The sequence below is a fragment of the Archocentrus centrarchus genome, chromosome 1, assembly GCF_007364275.1.
Source record: "Archocentrus centrarchus isolate MPI-CPG fArcCen1 chromosome 1, fArcCen1, whole genome shotgun sequence".
NCBI lineage: Eukaryota > Metazoa > Chordata > Actinopteri > Cichliformes > Cichlidae > Archocentrus > Archocentrus centrarchus.
This window is the reverse complement of record NC_044346.1, coordinates 15,328,270-15,347,950: the sequence shown is the minus strand read 5'-3', so window position 1 is coordinate 15,347,950 and position 19,681 is coordinate 15,328,270. Positions and strand designations below refer to the sequence as shown.

At 39.6% G+C, this 19,681-nt stretch overlaps 2 protein-coding genes across 7 annotated transcripts in view; both read right to left on the bottom strand.

The window, feature by feature from the left end:
• fam13a (family with sequence similarity 13 member A) overlaps positions 1 to 14,314 on the bottom strand; it is a 54,223-nt gene extending 39,909 nt beyond the window's left edge. For 2 of the 6 annotated variants that reach the window (XM_030729307.1, XM_030729314.1), the window contains exons 1-5: positions 14,046 to 14,314; positions 10,241 to 10,436; positions 6,795 to 7,004; positions 3,894 to 4,068; positions 77 to 224 (exon numbers count right to left, since the gene is read on the bottom strand). In XM_030729307.1, the coding sequence (XP_030585167.1) occupies positions 77 to 224; positions 3,894 to 4,068; positions 6,795 to 7,004; positions 10,241 to 10,436; positions 14,046 to 14,072 (756 nt within the window). In that variant the 5' untranslated portion in view covers positions 14,073 to 14,314. Of the gene's footprint in view, positions 1 to 76; positions 225 to 3,893; positions 4,069 to 6,794; positions 7,005 to 10,240; positions 10,646 to 14,045 lie in introns of those variants that run through there. The other 4 variants (XM_030729336.1, XM_030729298.1, XM_030729320.1 and 1 more) reach the window with 4 other exon arrangements.
• Positions 14,315 to 15,011: 697 nt separating this feature from the next.
• On the bottom strand, positions 15,012 to 19,303 carry LOC115780251 (chymotrypsin-like elastase family member 2A). The gene is made up of 6 exons (XM_030729348.1): positions 19,232 to 19,303; positions 18,729 to 18,841; positions 18,550 to 18,644; positions 16,961 to 17,250; positions 15,850 to 16,010; positions 15,012 to 15,284 (listed from the first exon to the last, which is right to left on the bottom strand). Exons 2-6 carry the CDS (start codon positions 18,732 to 18,734, stop codon positions 15,084 to 15,086), a joined length of 753 nt encoding a protein of 250 aa, XP_030585208.1. The 5' UTR covers positions 18,735 to 18,841; positions 19,232 to 19,303; the 3' UTR covers positions 15,012 to 15,083.
• Between the last annotated feature and the right edge of the window lie 378 nt (positions 19,304 to 19,681).

Below are 19,681 nucleotides of genomic sequence, written 5' to 3'. Positions count from 1 at the left end.
ACTGATTTATTTCATGTACACAGTGAGCTATTTCACATAAACATTAGTCTTTGGCTCTTCAGTGAGTATACCACACCTTGGCAGTGATAAGCGATGACTCTTCCTTTGTGCAGTCCTCTTTGTCTGTGTTAACCTCAAAGATATTGCTGTAGTTCTGAATGAGTTTGGCCATGATCTTGTTACAGATGTTTTGGTCTTTCAGTGCTTCAAAACCAGGAGCCACGCTGGAGGAAAAAAAAAAAAAAAGAAGAAAAAAAATTCTTTAAAGGTCACCCATAGAAGCTTCCTCCAAAAATCCACAAACCTTTTGCAGTCCTCTGGGTGAAAATGCCTTATTGATGCCAGAGCTCAGAGGAGAATGGAAAGACTGCTTTGACTTGATAGTGAGGCAATAGTAACTCAATTAACCACTTGTTGCAACCAAGGTATGCAGAAGAAAATGTCTTAAACTTTGAAGCAAATGGGCTGCAGCAGCAGAAGACCACACCAGGTGTTACACCTGTTACCTAAGAATGGGAAATCGAGGCTACAATTCGCACAGGCTAACCAAAATTAGACAATGGAAAATTGGATAAACGTTTCACGGTCAAATGAATCTCAATTTATGCTGTAACATTCAGATGGCAGGGTCAGAACTTGGCTTAAACAACATGACAACAAACAAGCATCCTGTCTCGTATCAGTGGTTCAGGCTGGTGGTGGTGGTGTAATGGTGTGGGGGCTATTTACTTGGCATACTTTGGGCCCCTCATTAGCATCCATCCCTTTATGATCACAGTCTACCGATCTTCTGATGGCTGCTTCCAGCAGGATAACATGCACAGTCACAAAGCGCAATTCATCTCAAACTGTTTTTCTAAACCTGTGAGTTCAATGAGTTCACTCTGCTCAAATGGCCTCCACAGTCACCAGATCCAATAGAGCACCTTTGAGATGTGATGATGGAATGGGAGATTCACACCATGGATATGCAGCTCTGATAGCAAAAGGGGGGTCCAACCCAGTACTAGCAAGGCATACCTAATAAAGTGTCCGGTGAGTGTATTTTCTGCTTACTGTCTACATTCACCAGCCAAAAAATGCAGCTAGCTAACATTACAGTTCAGTTGAGGGGAAGCTATTAATGTTTACATTATGCCATGTTCACCGGTTTCTGTAAAGTGATACAGATGGATGTGTAGTTTGGTAGAAAAAAATTGTTTCTGTATAAAACTGCTCACAAATGACAAGTTTTTTTTTTGAGTAACTGGGTTAGGATTTATAGAAAGAGACAGTGCAGCAGAGGTTTTCAAGACTGAGATATTTGTGGCAGCTGACATTCACTTTCATTAAATTTAAGTGCAAAGCAGACATCTGTAGAGCCAGTATTTCCAAAACTGGGCAGCTCACATAAAAACAATCAAAATGGATAACTTGAATTCATGGGTGGACTGTCCCTTTGAACATGATTGTAGCAGCAGCAATAAAAATGAGAATTTGTACTGAACAAACATGACTGAGCTGTAATTGTGCTGCTGAAATGGAAAGCCAGTCACCAGTTTGTCAGGCTGAATCCAGCTTCTATAACAAGTTTGTATGATACTACTGCACAGCTTTGTGAGCTGTATGCTGGGCTACATCTCACACAGCCTATCTGTAAGTCTAACAATATAACCTCAACACAGACAGGCACAGCCTTTGTTGAAGAGAACAGGCTGTACAATATGAAACACTACCAGTTTCCCTGATCTCAGTTTCCATGGTATTCCCAGCCTTAACAAACCAATTTATTACTGAAGATTTCCATTTGTTACCAGCCTGGAGATCAGTGGAGTTACATGTTGAGAAATAAGTATGATTTAAAACTGGCTGCCTGGTAAGCCCAACAGAAAATTCAAAACTTGAGAACAGAGCTACTGAGCTCAGAAGCCTGAGAGAAGCATATGAGACCGCATACTGCATAATTTATTTCTAAACATTTTCACATCCGCAAACAGATAAAGGTTGGGATGTGTGAAACTTTTATGAAGCCTAAATATTTAGATCCATCATCCATCATGCAACACAACCAAGAAGGGCCAGAGAACCATTGTGTGTGCACTGTGTTTTAAACGCACAAGTAAGTCAAAGTGACTGGTTTTCTGAAGTCAATTAATTAAATTAAAAAAAATACTACTGTCTGCATTATCTTTTAAAGAATGCTTGTTGTCCTCTCAGTGTCAAACACTTTTGGTACTGTATGTAAAATGAGATTAATTTATAATCATTCACTAGATTCAAGTTTTATCTATGACTTTTTTTTGCTCTCCTGACAATCTGCTTCTCTTCTCACTCTATAAGCTACAGCACCACCTGTTGGCCAAGCACTGGATTTCATACTGGATGTCCTTTCTGATGCAACATTACCATTTATAAAGGCCTGAGGGTGTGACTAGGAACAAACTAGCTTGTGACCCCATGAAGCTGGGTCTGGGTCTTGAACCAGGGATCTTTTACTTGTAAGGCAAATGTGACAGAGCCAGAAGCTCTGTTTATAAATCAGACTACAAAGCAGAAAACTTTGTAAAACAAAGTATTTATAAAAAAAACAAAAAATCATTTTGACATCATCATCTCGCTCTAAGCCAGTGCTTCTCAATTATTTTCTGTTACGCCCCCCCTAGCAAGAAGAAAACTATTCGCGCCCCCCACTCCCCACTGTGACTATCCATCTCTGCATAACATTTTATCCTTATTAAAATTAAAGAAAAAAAAGAAAGACATATGGTCAAACTTACAAAGAATAACTTTATTAAATCGTGTTTTAAGTCTGCAACAGAAAAGATTTTAAGTGCATCATTGCCTGAAATTAAAAATAAATAAATCCTTGTTTAAACTGTAAACATGTTTGACCAACTAGACACAGCAAACACACCGGTCTTTCCTCTTCTCCAACTGTAGTGACAGTGAAGCCAAGCGCTAAATACGCTTCGTCGTATTTCCTCGTCTTAGCTTTCGGGTGACTTTCTTTTGTCTCATTATCTTTGTCTCTCTCCGCTTTTCTTTTCATCCCTGTTAAAAACTTTTTCATGTTGGGGGTTGTTATGTTGAATAACGGAGGCTATAGGCAGAACGCAGTCGGAGCTTTCTGTTGACTCAACACTGCTAACCAAGGCAAACCTGTTGTCTTGTAAGTCGTAAAATGTTGCACTGTCGCAAACGTGACAGAAGTAACAATGACAGCGCCACTGCCGCCTACTGTAGTGGATGCGCAATTACACTTTATACTAGTACGGCCCCCCAAAAAAAAGCCTGTTCCCCAGGGTCACACGCGCCCCCCCAGGTATCGCACCGCGCCCCCCAAAGGGGGCGCGCCCCACTATTTGAGAACCACTGCTCTAAGCAATGCTGCCTCAGACAGGACATAAGCGATGTTCCTGTTGTTTGTGTAGGTGTATTGCATGTGTCAAACAAGCATTTTCACTCTCAACATTTTTTACGGCCCACACTAGGGACACTATTGGAAATAGATCTTGAAATATAAAATTGTCTAATTTAAAGCATAAATATAAATACATTTTTATAAATGAGGCACCAGGTATGGCAGGCAGCACTGTGCTGCCTCACAGCAAGGAGGGCCTTTCTGTGTGAAGTCTGCACATTCTCAGGCTGTTTTCTCTCCGGATACTCCACATTCCTCCCATAGTTTGAAGATATGCACGTTAGGTTAAGTGGCAATTTTAAATTAGCAGTAGGTGTTAATGTGAGCATAAATAATTATCTGTGTTAGCCCTGCAATAAACTGTTTTTATTGCACAGCGTTTGCTTAAAAATCAAAAGGCAACAAGAAGTACCTGCAGTGATGCTGGGATTGGTGCACAGGAGTGTATTTTGACTGTTTAACCACATCTAGCCTAAAGAAATGTCTGACTCACTGGAAAACGCTGGGCCCAAACACAGTGGCGAGGTTGAGGGCAGTCATGCGGTTGTCCTTGTGGTTGCTCTCCACGAGGGTGAGGAAGTGGCAGAGGTAGCGCAGGAGACTGTGGTGGATGTCGGGAAGCTGCAGGAGAAGGTGTCTCACATCTGAGGTGCAATCATCACCATACTCTACAGATACACAAGATGTCAGAATATATTTTCTTAACTTTAACCTGTGTAGTTTCTGAAATGTCTGGCTAACAAACTTTAGCAGAGCAGTTAATAATGCACTTGTGCTTTAAGTTTTTCATTAACAGGTATTCTGCTTAGGTCTGTTTGCACATAATTAATTAACAACTCCAAAGTAAAATTCCAAGTATAATAAATACTATTACAGAACATCTCCAGGAGGCAGTAATAGCTCCATCCACCATTCTGCAATAATATCTAAACTTGGGTTATGGTGACTAGTAATACCTGAGCATTACTGCCTGAAAATATGTTGATGCTCTTACTTGGGATACATAATTGGGTCAGAGTTGGATAAACGGATATGACCGCTGATCCCAAATGACTTAGTGACGCAAACATTGTGAGTGTGTACTGTAGGTCTATGTGAATGTGCATGCATGCGTGTGAAAGTGGGTATGTGGGTACATCTGTCTCAGTTTGGAGAGGGGGAATAATCGCCTAGAGCTCTCACAGCTGCTCCTTTTACAGCTGGGTAAAGTTCAGATTCTGTATGCATGTGTCCACCTATATGTACATTATAAGTGTATTTCATGGTTTATAGAAAATGTATTGTTTGTCTGTATTTATATAGTGTTTAAGATCTTGACTTAACCAAGTTAGGGTCTGGGTTTTATAAACAAAGAGCTGATTGAGGATACATATGTTACTGCATTCATGTGTACATAAAAAATGTAACTGTGTACAGTACGTTATCATATACTTTTCCATGATGTCTAAATTGCTGCTTCTGTAGAATTAGAAAAACTTTAAGTGGCTGCAAAAATAGGCAATTAACAGGAGGAAAAATGAACATGTAAATGTCAAAATATTTGCAACAACTGTACAGAAAATATAATAAAGTAAAGAAATAACAAAAATTATATAGAAAAATATATAATTAAACTTATTTTAGCTGCATGAGGCCAGTCATCAATACAAAGATTGCACATCAGTTTTTGTGCCCGTGGTGATTGAGAATCTGGGACCCATCTCATTTTCAGTTCTCTCAGCTGTCAGAAATCTGGATGTTACATTTGATCTGGTGTTCAGTTTTGATGTCGAAACACGCTGACTGTCTCGAATGATTCTGTTTTTTTATCATCTCCGGAGCATAGCCCATGTCAATGTGTGTGTCTCAATCTCAAATGGAAATGATTACACTTGCTTTTATTTCATCACAGCTCGATTACTGCAGTTCAACATTCCTTCGCCTGAGCAAATGATCCGTGGATCGCCTACCAACACTCTGGAATGCTGCTGTGAGGCTTCTCACTAGGTCCTCTCTACACTGGCTCCCCATAAATTTTAGAGTTCAAGTCATGATTTAGGTGATCACTTTCAGAGCTCTTCAAGGTCAGATGCCTGCCTGTATTAGTAAGCTTCTACATCCATACTGTATGTAACTAGCAGGTCCCTCAGATCTACTGACCACTGCTTGCCGGTGAGGCCTTGATCCAGGCTAAGAACCAAAAGAAACTGTTTATGAAGGTGTGGAACTCACTTCCATTAAACTTAAGAAGAAGTCTGAGACCCAACTATACTTTTATTTATTTTTATCCAATTTTTTATGTTTTAGTTCTTGTGTCTGTGCCTTTTCCTTATTTTATACTGCTAATCACTTTGTGACGTTTGTTCTGGTAAAGTGTTATACATTTACATGCCCTTAAACTGCCATTCAACATTGCAAATCCTAAACTGTCCAGATAAGAGTATCATTTCGTACTGCAAAAACATTGTTTTCCTAGCAACTGTAGGGGAAAGTTTAGGACTGCAATGAATTATTATTCAATTCTCAGATATAATGTTTTGCTTACAGAATTATAAATGATACTTTTTTAAAAATTAGAATAAAAGGCAAATACTACTCTTAATTTCTTTGAATTAAATCTGAAATCAGTAGCAAGTTATTTTTAAAACACCCAAGAAGCCTGAAAGCTATTCAATTTGTAATGATGTTAAAATGTAAAATGCAGAAAATCCTCGCATTCAGAAAGATTTAACCACCAACTGTTTGGGATTTTGGCCAGATAAATGAATTAAAAATGCCTGGCGGAAACCAAAACAAGTTAACAAATGCCAGCAAAATAATTTTATTCAGTAATTATTGCCGGGAGCAGCTTCACAATGCGGGCCGATGTTCATGAGGAAAGCAAAGCCAGTGCAACAGCTACAGTACACACTCCCATCAAAGAGTTTAAACCCAGCAACGAAGCTGGGAATGATCACAGATGCTTTTCCTGCAAATGACTCACTTTACCTTTTATGACCTCTGAGGTCTGTCAACCTTCATATCACACACTCTCTTACTCACAAGCACAAACATGCACGCACACACAAACACACACATGCACGCACACACGTGTGCGCACATACACACGCGTGCGCGCGCACACACACACACACACACACACACACACACACACAGAGCATCTATAAATGCACCACCTGCTGTAGATGACTGCGTAGCTAATGCAAAATTCATCGCCTAAAGATGGTCTTGCTTATCATCCCAGTCAGTCATGACCCAGATCTACATCACATTAGAAATCCAATAATATCTAGTTGATCACATGATGGCAGTCAAAAAAAAAGAAACCCGATCTACTACATGTGGTAGGATAATTTTAGTACATAGCCACTGGAAAAATAAGCACATAAGGTAGGACCACATGTTGGTATTTTACCTTGATAGTGCTGTATCAGTGCCTGCTGGACTGTCAAGTCTACTAGACCCCCGGGCAGATCTCTGAGGTACTGTTTGAGCAAGCTGGCTATAGTCAAGGAATCGGACTCAGAGAGCAGGTCCACATCCTCACCGCGCTCTAGACGCTGCTTCAGGGTCTCCACAGCACGGACGTTCCCATTTACCCTGAACAGACCTTCCCGATGCAGTGCTGGAGAAAAGGGAAAGATACAGAAATATGTTTTAGTTAAGTGTTAAGACATGTGGTGAGCCTAAGAGATAGGCTCTAAGTTAGTAATAAGTTAGGCCCTTAACTGGATCGTCTTAATAATTATGTTTTTAATGAAAGCTGCAAAACATATACATATTTTTTACTAAATCTTTCTATTTATCTTTTCCTTGGTAGCAGACTTTCTTTATATTGGTAAAGTCAGTCCATCCTCAGAGGAAAACAAAGCATTTGTAAGTTCTGCATTGTAACTGTGACTTGCAGGTATTTTTCTGACTCACTGTTATGTCCTGTAGTACTACTATCAAGTCTGGATTTTCATTTGGTCCATAAAAAAGGGCACCATCAAAAATATAAAAATATAACTGTTAACTGCCATTTATTCTTTCATAATAAGCAGAACAAAAACATGCTGAGTCACTGCAACGAAGTGAGTTTTAACCTTGCTATGAGTCAGTGTAACTGGTAAGTGTAACTTACCAGTTACACTTCAGGGACTATTTCATATTTACCTTTGTATTTGCGCTTTCTTGCTAACCTCACTGTTAGCTGGTTGTTTAAACGATGTAGTAGTGGACCCGTTTTAGTGTTAAATAGTTAAATGTTTGCAGCGAAGATATTTATCCGTGTTAGCATAACAGCTGTTTTGATTAGTCTAATTGTTGCATTGAGACTATATTATGGCTTATTGACTTACTGGTTATTTTCCAGCACATGAACGAACAACTCCGCAAATGGGCTCGACACACGGGGAGCGACAAACGACAGCGACGAATGGGTCGCATCGCCACTGGGGTGAAACCGAACACACGGGACGCGATAGCGACGGCAGCTTTGCGAATCGCGCTCTTACGTCACTCGTCTCCAAGAAATGTGATTGGTTATGAAACTGGAGGGATTTAGACATTTTCAAAGCAGTCCGTGTCAGACACGGCAATAAAGATGAGTCTGAAGATTTTATTGGAACTGACAGAAATCTTGCTGTTAAGTCTCCTCTACAAAAGAAAAAGACAACCTCGGTTTCATCCTATATTAGCAGAAAAGTCCTCTCTATCGGTCTGTTTAACGTTAGTCTTGCACCAACACGTTCCCATACGGCTGCCTTTTATGTGTAACTCGATAATCACTGTGTGAAGTGTCATATAATATAGGAAAGTCAAACACAGCTAAAACGATGCTTTCCTTCGTGCTGAAAGTGGTTGCAGACTGCAGCGTGTAGCATACTCTTCGCTCATTGGTCAGTCAATGAAACTCTTGCTGATTGGTTTAGTGCCACGCGACAGCGACAAAAGTAGAACATTTTCCAACTTTGTTGTGTCGCGTCGCCTGGTCGCGTGTGCACGTCTACGTGTACGAGCTCGAAATTTCACATGCACGAATGTCGCCGGTCGCTTAGCTGGAGGAGGGCAAGCGATTGTCGCCTCATCGCACAAGCTCCATAGGAAATGAATGGAGAGCGAGCGACGTCGCTCCCCGTGTGTCGAGCACCTTACGCTTGCAGCACTGGGGGCTGTAAACATGAAATAAGCAACTCAAATTTCAGTTAATACCTGTTTTGATTTAATTGCTAGTTAGCGTCGCTAAGTGTTCAAAGTAGCGGTTCTGTCTCTGTTACTAACCATGTTTTGCTACACTTATTATTTTATTGCACAAATTAAAAATAAATATATATATTATAAGAGATTAATATGTCATATCATACATTTGTTGAGATTTTGTTTTTAATGTATAATAACTAAAACTGTTACACAAAAGGTGACAAAATAGTGGATTAATATACATATATTTATAGGAGCAGTTATATGGAACTACTTTCTGCCCAATAACTACTATCCAGAAACAAGTGTCGCTGTCTTTATTTAGATTATCAAGAGCCTTTAAAAATACAATACAATAAAACATAAAAATAAATGAATTAATCAAAAAAAAAAAAAGAATTGAATTGCTCTAAGTACTATTTACAAAAATTTAATTTCACCTCTAGGGCATTTTATTGGAGGAAGAAACCTCAAAGATGGAGTCCTCAGCATTATAATGTATCCATGTCTTTTTTTTTTTTTTTTTTTTTTACACAGAAGGAATTAAAAATTTTCTTTCGATGCTTACCTTAAATTGTTATGAGATAGTCTGAAGTGTAAATACATGCTCAAATATTTGCACATGGAGCTTAAGTCAAATATATATTGGACCAGAGTAACGATATCATTTTCTAGTAGGGACATCTAGTGGTCAACCATAAGAACTACAGAAAATAAAGTAGGTCAACACAGCGCAATGTTTATTTTAAAATTTTGATTCTTAACTACATGTGATGGTTGATTCATTTTTAATACATGCTGTGCCATTTTTTTTTTTTGATTAATCGGTTGGCTTACTTTAAAGACTGCACTGATGTTTTGTCAATGTAAGATTATTATCTGAGGTAAAATAGCACTGATGAATTCCTATGATAAAATTCATTTATTTAGTAACAACCTGGTTTTCTGAATTGTTCTCAGTGAAAAACATTTTGTATTTAGGCTCCTCTAGTTTCTGTGTTTGCTTTTCGGATGATGATGGAAAATTGGGGATTTTAAAACTCTGGAAATCCATTCAACTTTGCATTGTTCTTATCTGCAGGAAAACCAAATGGCAAAGTATTGAAATAATCATTGTACCTGTGTATCCACTTAGTGTAACTAAGTGAAGAGTGAAGTGATATGTATTAATAATGCATGCAATGACAAGAAATCACTTAAGTTATTTTGTTAGTCTATTAAAGTGCATTTGCTGTGAATGTTATAAATGAATAAAACCAGCAGCAAAGAAAATTAAAACAAACAAACATAGTTTGCTTCACTGCAAATTATTTTTGAATTGCATTAAGTTTCTTTAACCCAGCTAAATCACTCCTCTGCTTTATTTCTTATGCATCTGATATTAAGCAGATTCAAGAGATGCTCAGCATAGATTGTCATGATAAAGTTTCTGATTATCCTATAACTGTATAATTTATTCAGAGCAAATTATGCAATACAAAAAAAAAACAAAACAACAACCAACAAGTAAACAAAAGAAAAAAAATATCAGTGACAATGGAAGTTTAAAAATGTATGTGCACCATCTTCTGAACATGAGACCCTAAATGTATTCAGCTAGAGCTCAAAGAGAAAAAAAGAACTTTCACAAAAGATAATCAATGACTGCGCTTCTGCTTCAGTGTGTTCTTATTGCCTCACCGTCCTTGCGGAGATACTCCACCATCCTCCGCACCACCAGAGGCACTCCATCCTCCACCAGCCCCTGCTCTCGCAGCTCAAACAGAGTCACTCCAAACAGCTTGGTGTCCTTGGCTGCCACTGCCCTGGGTCTCAGGATGGGCATCTGGACCATCTTCTTCATGTCCTCTCTGACCTGCACAGCTGCCTTGTTGTGCTGCAGGGAGAGCAGAAAGCAGCAGTCAAACACCGACACTACGGAGACAGACTGCAGTCCTGCAGGCGGCATCTTTTTAGACACCTGTTATGGAGGAAAGTGCATTTCACCCTAAAGGTGACTAAAAGGTGTGTATGCTGCTCATGAAGTGGCTGACTGCATGCACAGCTCCTCCAGACACACTGCCATGCCCTTACAGGGTGCTGAGAGCTGGAAGGAAGATAAAGAGGTGGGCTGGCTGCGCATGAGTTGCTACGACAAATATCAGGTTACCGCGCAACACTTTTGGTTTAAGGCATTGCCAGGGTTACACACACACACACACACACACGTGAGCACACATTTAGCGAAGCACATATGGTATATACCCAGCCATGAGGAATCTGAATGATAGTAAGGATATCAGAACAGTGGGTACCGTCCAAGACTGGCAGATATAAGATTTCCACCTAAAAGCAGAGGCTCATTGTACTACAAGTATAATGAAATTTATTTTATTGAGGAATACAAAATGTAATATAGAAAAAAATGTTTAATTTTCTAATGCTATTGATGTATGATTGTTTACTTCATATACTGTTGAATACATATACAGTAGATATAAATCCATATGTCACATTGAATGTAAAAGAATAAATAGTGCAACATTTTGCTCTTAGGTGTAGACAAGTACCAAAAAATACTCGAAGTAACTCATAATTGAACTTAAGTACAGTAGTTGTGGTGATGTACTTATCTTTTACAACGTGTGCGCTCTTAGCCAAGCTCAGCCAATTCAAAGCCGGAACATAATGTTTACCTGATAACGTATCGAGGCAAACAGCGACCCATGGTCTCTGCCTCTGCATACAGAGACTTTATGACTCATTTGTTGTCTTTCTCTTTACAGTACTGTGCAAAAGTCTTGAATCACCCCTCATTTCTTTATATTTTGCTTCCAAGGATCCAGACATTCTTGTCATTTTTTTAAGTGGTCGAGAGCTTTCTGGAGGTCTTTCAAAGTTTTTCTTTGGCCATTGGCTGCTTTTTCACTCGTCACTCAAGCTTAAAAAAAACACCTAACCCAAGGGATGAATCAGTACAGACAACTTAGCAAAGAGGCAATTTTAAATCGTATCTTTAGGCAATTTGTTAATAGCAGCCTGCCGCAAAAACACATTATTTGTTCCCATTACTTTCATTGAATCTGTGAAAAATGCCAAAGATCACAAATGGCATGTTTGCACCAGCAAGGTGATTCCCAAAGAGCTGTTAGCTGAAAAAGCGGCAGACCTAAAAAAACTATTTACAGCAGATGAACAGTATCTGAAAGTCTGATCCTTCAGTTGATCCATCTACTGTTCACTGAAGCCTCATCAGAAATGGGCTCAGTGGAAGGGTGGCTGTTAAGAAGCCGTTCTTATGGAAGGGAAACAGAGAGAAAAGGCTGAGGTATGCCAGATTACACAAGAACTGGACTGAAAATCAGTGACAGACTGTTAGAATTGTTCAAACTCAGTTTTTGCCTTATATGCATGAGTGAGTGTCCAAATGTTTGACTGGTACTGTATGACTGTACATTTTTCAATAAATCATTGCACCTAATTCCCATTTTCTTAGCAAAATATAAAGATAAGGGGTGCTTCAAGACTTTTGCACAGTAATGTAAATTCAATGTAATGAAGTTCTGCTGTAGGTTTAGGAGACCAGGGGGTGAGGTGGAGGGATTACTTCCACCAATTCTGAGTAACACAGAGCTCAAAACTGACTCATACAAGAGACCTGGGTTAAAATGTGGCTACAGTAAGGTCCATGGTGGCACAGTGTGTGTAATGTGTCAGGAATGTAGAACTAATACTGAATTTATTTCCTTTGACTCCGCTTGCTAAGACACTACAGTCGTGCTGATTTAAACCCACCTCACAGATGGTGCAAAGATGGGTACGGAGACAAAATCTTAGGCACGGCAGATGCTCTGACAGTGTTAATACACCATACAATACCACTTAAACCAGCATTTATGAAGCTGGATACATATGTCCTAATGGTTACTAGAATGAACATAAGATTCACAAACGAATGCAGCTGGACCTTCTTGTTGAGGACAAAAATGGAGCTTTAGTTCACTTGCATTTTGAATCAAAATGCTTTATGCTTGCATGGAAGTGCTGTGCTTTCAAACATGTGAAGATTTTAGGTGTAAATAAGTTAGAAAGGTTTGGCTAGAGAAGACAAGAAAGCTACAATAGTACCGCACTGAGTTATACACATGAAGGTCAGGATGTTTTTTTTAACTGCATGGTAGAAGGCAATATATTTTTTAAATAATGCTGCATTGTATATGCGCAGCAGTCCGTTGGTAATAATGTCAGCATCACAGTTTATGTGGCCACAGTTGGACCTTTCAGAGTTACAGTCTGGTTTCCTGTACTACTCCTGCTGCTGGTTTTAAAGAAATTAAGCTGGTCTGAGCCAAGTCTGATTGTAAAGGGCCTTATGGAGCACATATCCCCTAAATCTGCCTTAACTATCGTACACATGACAGATATAACTGAATTGCACTGCCCATTCTGCATTCACGCAACAGGGGAACAGTGAAACGAACGATTTTACAGCAGGTTTTGGGGGTTTGTTAATTTTCCCCTTATCAATTTGCATAGCCTCTATTGTTGACTGTGATTCACCTAATGATGCTCGTCCCCTCCCCCATCCTTCAGCATCTGACAGTGAAAAGGAAACTTACTGACAGGGACATGAGGGAAGGTCTGTTTCCCCTCCCTTCTGTGGGAATACTTGGGTCCCGACTCTTTGGGTGAGCGAACAAGTCTTAAAAACATTTGACTCTAAGTAGACTACTATCAGTACAGGCCATCTAGCATGTCTTCTACTTGCTCATGAAGGGGATAGCAAGTCCAAGCATGTGCCCTCCTTTTCTTCCACCCTCCACCCCCACCTCCCTTGTCTCAGTCTCCCTTCTTCCCTCCCTCCCTGTGTGGGTGGCCATTGAAGCAACTGGCAGGAAAAGCACCACAGGAACCCCCAAGCAACAGCTGCAGAGCTCAAAGTAACTACTGCAAGAAGAAAAACATTTAAAAAAAAGAAATAAAATAAGGCATGTTGGTGTGGTGCTTATAATGACACTATTTCCATTTCCTAATACAAAAAAATTCTGGAAATGACCACATGCTTGGAGAAAATGACCAGTGTTTGTATGAAACATACAGTGGGGCTTTTTGTGTGTGTGTGTGTGTGTGTGTGTGTGTGTGTGTGTGTGTGTGTGTGTGTGTGTGTGTGTGTGTGTGTGTTCTGCAGTTGTTGTTTAAAGATGTTAGAGTGAGGTTAGTGTTGACTTAAGAGAAAGATTTTTTTTTTTTTATTACAAGCAAGGAAAGTGGTCATTGTAACCCTGTGAGTCATGCTTTGGGTAATAAAAGTTAGCTGAGCAAGGGAAAGTTATTTACTTGAGGGAAGGAACATTTGTCCCTCCTGGACATTTTAAAGAGACAACACACTCCATCATAAAAGAGTCTGTGGACTGACGCTGAGCAGAACAGCCCCGTTACACAGTCTTAAGCCCTTAATCACAGGTTGAATGAGAACTCAACTCTTAGCTTTGTAGTTTCTACTCACACAGATGGTCATAGCTCCTGCCCCCATTCTCGCACAGAAGAAATGCCGGCACTGCAGGCAAAGATGAGGAGAAAAAGTGCTGCTGTCTTCCCTCCTGCCTCTCCTCACTCTGTTCTAGGATACACTCTTGGACTTTTCCCAGGGTTGGGAATCTCTTTCACCGCACACCGAGCCATTCAGATACTCCAAAAACACAAATAATCCAGCCACAGAAAGAGTTTAAGGAAGTGCTGTCACAACCGGCAGACTATACGCTGTCTAGACCCTGAGCACAGATTAGTGCTTGTCTCTTTCTCTCTTCCTCCCTCTTTCCACCCCCCCCTCCTCTCCTCCTAGGCTGAAATCTGAGCTGAGTTCTCCCATTGGCTCAGTTGGCTGGTCATGTGATTAAGGGGGGGCTAAAAAACTTTAAATATGTGCTGCAACATTCATCTACCGGAGGATAGAGCTAATCAGTGACTGGAAGAGAAACAAAGTAATGTTTTACTCGATGCTGTATTAAACTACACCTAGAAAATGGAATCAGCTTTAAAGCTTCATATAGAGGCATCACATTGACAGTGATTAATTTTTTTTAAAGCTTTATTTGCAGTATCTGAGATTTAAATAAGCATTTTTCTGGTTCCAGTTTTAAAGTAACTGGCAAATTAAATTATATTGAAAAGAACTGTAATTGAGATTTACCTTGATTTATTTATTTTTTTTACTATATACATTAAAATTCATTTAAACATCTGAATGAAAACACAACATTATGAAAAAAAAAAGAAACAGTAACTGGAAGGCTTGTATTTTTTATTTATACATTATTTTACAAATATACTTATTTTTTTCCTTATAATGTTGGGTGGTTTTATTGGGTAGAAAAATACAGGCAATATTTAATATAGTGTTTACTAAATATTTTTATGTTTTCACTGGGAAGCAAACCAAGATGCTTCAAAGCTTGGTGGTATCAGTCAGCATTTGTTACATTCAGGGGGGTTTTAAAGGAAAAAGAAAAAATGTGGTGAACCAAACATACCATAATCTCTATCTCTAGATAGATTTTCCACTTTCATAAATATACTTCTTGATGTTGCTGTCTATCCAGTCACTGAAGGCGGAGACGCGGGTGAACACTGATGGCTTCTTGTCTCTGATGCAGCCCTGAGGTCCAAAGCTGACAATGCCGTGTACCTCCCAGGCTGTGTTTGCTCCAGCAGCAGTGGCACAGACCAAAGGACCCCCGGAGTCACCCTACAGGAAGGCGGGACAAAGAAATCAGCAAAGATCTACTTATGATGCATGGCAGAACATTAGGTTTTGGCAGCCACTGTAAATCCTCTCCGTGCCCTTGAATTAGTAAAAGTCAGTCTTTATTAACAACCTGACAAAGTCTTCATGAGGCAAATGTCAGAGTCATGCTTTATGAAGTTCCTACGATATAAATCTTCCCAGTGTTTTTATGTCACTAGATTTCTGGCTAGCTGCTCATTAAGGCAGACAAATAATGTTCCTGTGGTCTTTTGTCTAATTATGCCCGCAAAGTGGGCAGCAGCCATTTGAGATCAAGGCTGAATGACTGGAAACAAAAGTGTTTTCAGGGAGTTGCATAAAAGATGATGAGAGGCCAGCATGCTTATATAATGTTTCAAAATAGCTTGAAAAGAATTGTGGCAGTGAGCAACAGTCTCATTGTCTCTTAAAAACTTCCGGCGTGTCTATTTAGATGATTGATGCTCCAACAAAGTATCCAAATATCAGTTTACCTCAGTGCATCCCTAATACAGACAGATATTCTTTTCTATACGTGTCATCGAACCTGGCAGGCTGACTTGAGCTCATCTGGGGACTCGTAGCCAGCACAGATCATGGAGGGCCTGAGGGTGTCCCACCAGTAAACAGGCTTACTGCAGGTTTGGAAGTCAATAATAGGCAGAGCTGCCTGATTAAGCTTCTCAGCCACTTTGGGGAACAGGTTACCTAAATGAAAAAGTTAAAATCAAAAAAGTGCATGTTGTAGAATGTGCAGATGTTAACACTGACATACTGATGAATACATTTCCAGCTCTCCTTATCTCTCTCAATAATCAGTCCACACCTGAAAACCACCTAGTAATATTTGCAGTGGAACCTCAAATCTAAAGTCATCGCTGCTGCTGCTGGATGCCAGAAAGTAGGCATCTTTTTTGTTGTGAGGAGGAGATTTCCAATTTCCAGACTTAGAGAGGGCAGGTAACACATCACAGAGCGACCAGGAACCACAAACATTATAAAAAAAAATTACAAACCATGGAAGAAAGCGGACAAAAGTTGCAATAGTAGCGAGGAATGGAGATTAAATGGGAGGTCCCAGCAGCCTGAGCCTATAGCATCACAGCATTGTAACTAAGAATGGTTCAGGGTCACTGATCCAGCCCTAACTACAGTATGTCCCCAAGATTTTGGACAGAGATTCAATTTTTGTAGTTTTGCCTGTGTATAACACCACAGTGACTTTTAATAAAACAATCTAAATGTGATTAATGTGCAAACTTTCAGCTTTAATTCAAGGGGTTTAACAAAAGTATTGCATTAGTTGTTTTTTGCAACCATTTTTATACATTTTCACAGGCTCAAAGGTAATTGGCAGGCAGTTTCATGTCCAGGTGAGGCCTGTTCTCTTGTTATTTCATGACAAATGTGCCTACTGTTTGCACTCGTGTGTCTTTTGTGACTAGTTTTTCGTTGTCACTCAGACAGGATGTTCCTAATTTTGGTACAAGTACAGACTGAAGGAGAGCTGGACTCATGATTTATTACATTACTATCATATCATCACAGACATGAGATTCAGTAAGGTCACTGACAGTTCCTGGTATATCATTACAACTAGAATGTTTTTGGGTTTGTTTTTTTTTTAGCAGGAAACTGAAATGTGTGACTGCTTCTACCTTTCTCATCTCCCCAGCCAGTGACAAAGCACGGTATCCCAGCAGGTATCACAATACCGGGCTTCGGGAGGCAGATGGGGCTGATCTCTCTTGTCATACTGACAGGTTTGGCCAGATGCACAAGGGCTATGTCGTTGGTGATGTCAGTGCGATCCTGCTCATAGACAAATCCTTTGTGGCGGATAATGGCATCCACCTTGTAGCATTCCTCTGTTGAGGGAATGTCCATGGAGGAGTTCATGTGGTGCTTCCCCAGGCACATGCGCCAGAAGGAGGGTATATTCAGTGGGCTGGAAATCAAGTAGAAGATAAATGTGAAGGAGACAGGACAGGTTTTAATTTTCCCTACAGCTGTTTTGCAGCCTTTTGGCTCTTTCAGCTTTTTGGTCCCTACTGATTAGTCCATGATGTTCACCTAGCTAGTTGTTAACTGTGGCTTTCTCTGAACAAAACTCCATGGGAGCAGTGAGAATGAACCAAAGCGGCCAAAATGCATGCTGGACAGATAAACCACAAACTTAATCCTTAAATACTGTTCAGATTTCATGCCTTCACAGTATGGTTTCAGTCAATTTTGATTTTATATAACTGTTACAACCGTTAAACACTATCCACACTGCTATAAAAATCCTTATAACTACCATCTATAATTATCAATAATAATTCAACATTAATTAAGCATGTGGGGCGTGCACATGTGTTTCCCACACTCTGAAATGGCAGCTCAGGTGCCTTTATAATGTTATGACCCCCAAACCTAGCTCTATTCTAATCTCAGTTAGCTCACAGTTAGTTATCTCAGGAAAAATTCACTCTAATTTGTTTATTTTTAGATTATTTTGTTACACTGCAGCTGCTTGTGCTTTTAGGTGCAACCTTAATGTAATAAACGCGCATTTATGGAGCACTTTTGCAGTCTTCCTACCACTCAAAACCCTTTTAACTGCAAGTCAGATTTTAACCATACATTCATACACCAGTTTATCCTGTACACTTAAGATATTCAGATATCTCATATCCACAGCCAGTTTAGCATCACCACTTAACTTAACATGCATGTCTTTGGACTGTGGAATGAGGCTAGAATACCAAGAGGAAAACCATGTAGGCACAGGGACTACATGCAAGCTTAACACAAAAAGGCCCCAGCTGGGATTTTAACCTGGAACCTTCTTGCTGTCTGGCAAGAGTGCTAACCACTGCACTACCATACCCTATTGTATATGAACCACCATACCACCCTATTATAGATCTTGGTTTAAAGCTCCCTCTCACCTCTATATGACCTCTGTTCCTTTTTTGCACTATATACCTTTGAAGATTCCCCATCAAATTTCAGGCTAAAAGAGTGACATTGAAAGTGTTTTTATTGCTGTTAAACATCAAAAGGGTTAAACTTATTATAATGAGAGCTTTAAACTGAGGGGAGCTGCAGATATAGATGATAGCTCAGACAGGAGCACAGAGTCACATTGTTTTCACACTTTCATTTGATGCATTGTAATTTCCAGTTTATCAGTAATAACCACATTCAAGAACTGTGTGTTGCTTAAATTCCAATAATTCAGATAGTTATAGTTATATCTTACAACATGAAGCAGTGAGCAGCAGTGAGGATCCATTCTTCATGAATCCAAGAGCCTCCACAGCCGTGCATGTACGGTATGGGTAACATTGGTGAAGCCTGAAAAAGAGAGATGTGAATATTTTTAGAAGAGAAGATCTGCTCTGTCACTGACTGTCAGGTAGACACAACAGGTGGCAGTACCTGCATAGAGACTTGCCAGGGCCAGGAGTGAGGGATCGCCTCTTCACCATTTACAACTCTCGTGGTGGCTGTATTAGGTTTCACTGCTGGTTTGCCACAATTTTCTGGCCAGTCTGGGTAAAGAAATTGTACCATTTGAGCTAATATCTGTAACAATAATACAGTAAATATATGCAAGGAAAGTAAAAAGGTAATACTTTGATGTGTACTAATATATGAACTATACTTTTTATAAATAAAAATCAAAAGGATGCAGTAAGAAAGGAGGCACAGTAGTACAGGGAGCTCAATTAACAAGCAGCATAGCGTCTTTAAACTACAGCAGCAGTTATTTTTACAGTAATAATATTTATGGTACTGTGAATATTAAGCTTTACAGTGTAATACTTTCAGCTTGGTTGCTATTATATTGTTTTAAACTGTGAAATGTAACTCCATGTCCCAACACTCAGACACCTGTGTCAGTCTTCTGTGAACTATGATATCAGTTGTTTCACACTTACTCACACTACCTACTCCTTGTGCCAGACAGGCATAGGACTGCTGCTGTTTTGAACACTGGTTCAACAACCACTCTGAAGGTGAACGCTGGGTGGACGTGAGCAACAGCTACAGGAGTCTCTGTCACGGTGGTCCATTGCACATTAAAGCTTAACACTCACACATCCACAATGTTCAATGTCTAAACTGAAATTACAACATGTAAATTAACGATTTGAACCTGAACATTTGAGTTCATTTATGTTTTCACCAAAGACATGAATAAATGTACAAAAATTTGCAGTAGCTTGCTGCTAATATTTGCATCAGTATTTACAGCATTTAAACTATTTACCTGTACTTGCAAAGAACAGGACAAATTTAAAGTTACTGTGTGTAAAATCTCACCAGTAGATTGCAGTCAACTGAGTTCTGTTTTCTAACCTCTCCCAACTCAAGTGCGTAATGCTAGC

Coding starts and splice junctions, on each gene's coding strand:
- LOC115780251 (XM_030729348.1), bottom strand. Junction 17,251..18,549: donor GCTGCTCACTGCTTCATGTT/GTAAGATATAAC, acceptor CTTGATTTCCAG/CCCACTGAATATACCCTCCT. Junction 15,285..15,849: donor AGCTCAAGTCAGCCTGCCAG/GTTCGATGACAC, acceptor GCCTTCCTGTAG/GGTGACTCCGGGGGTCCTTT.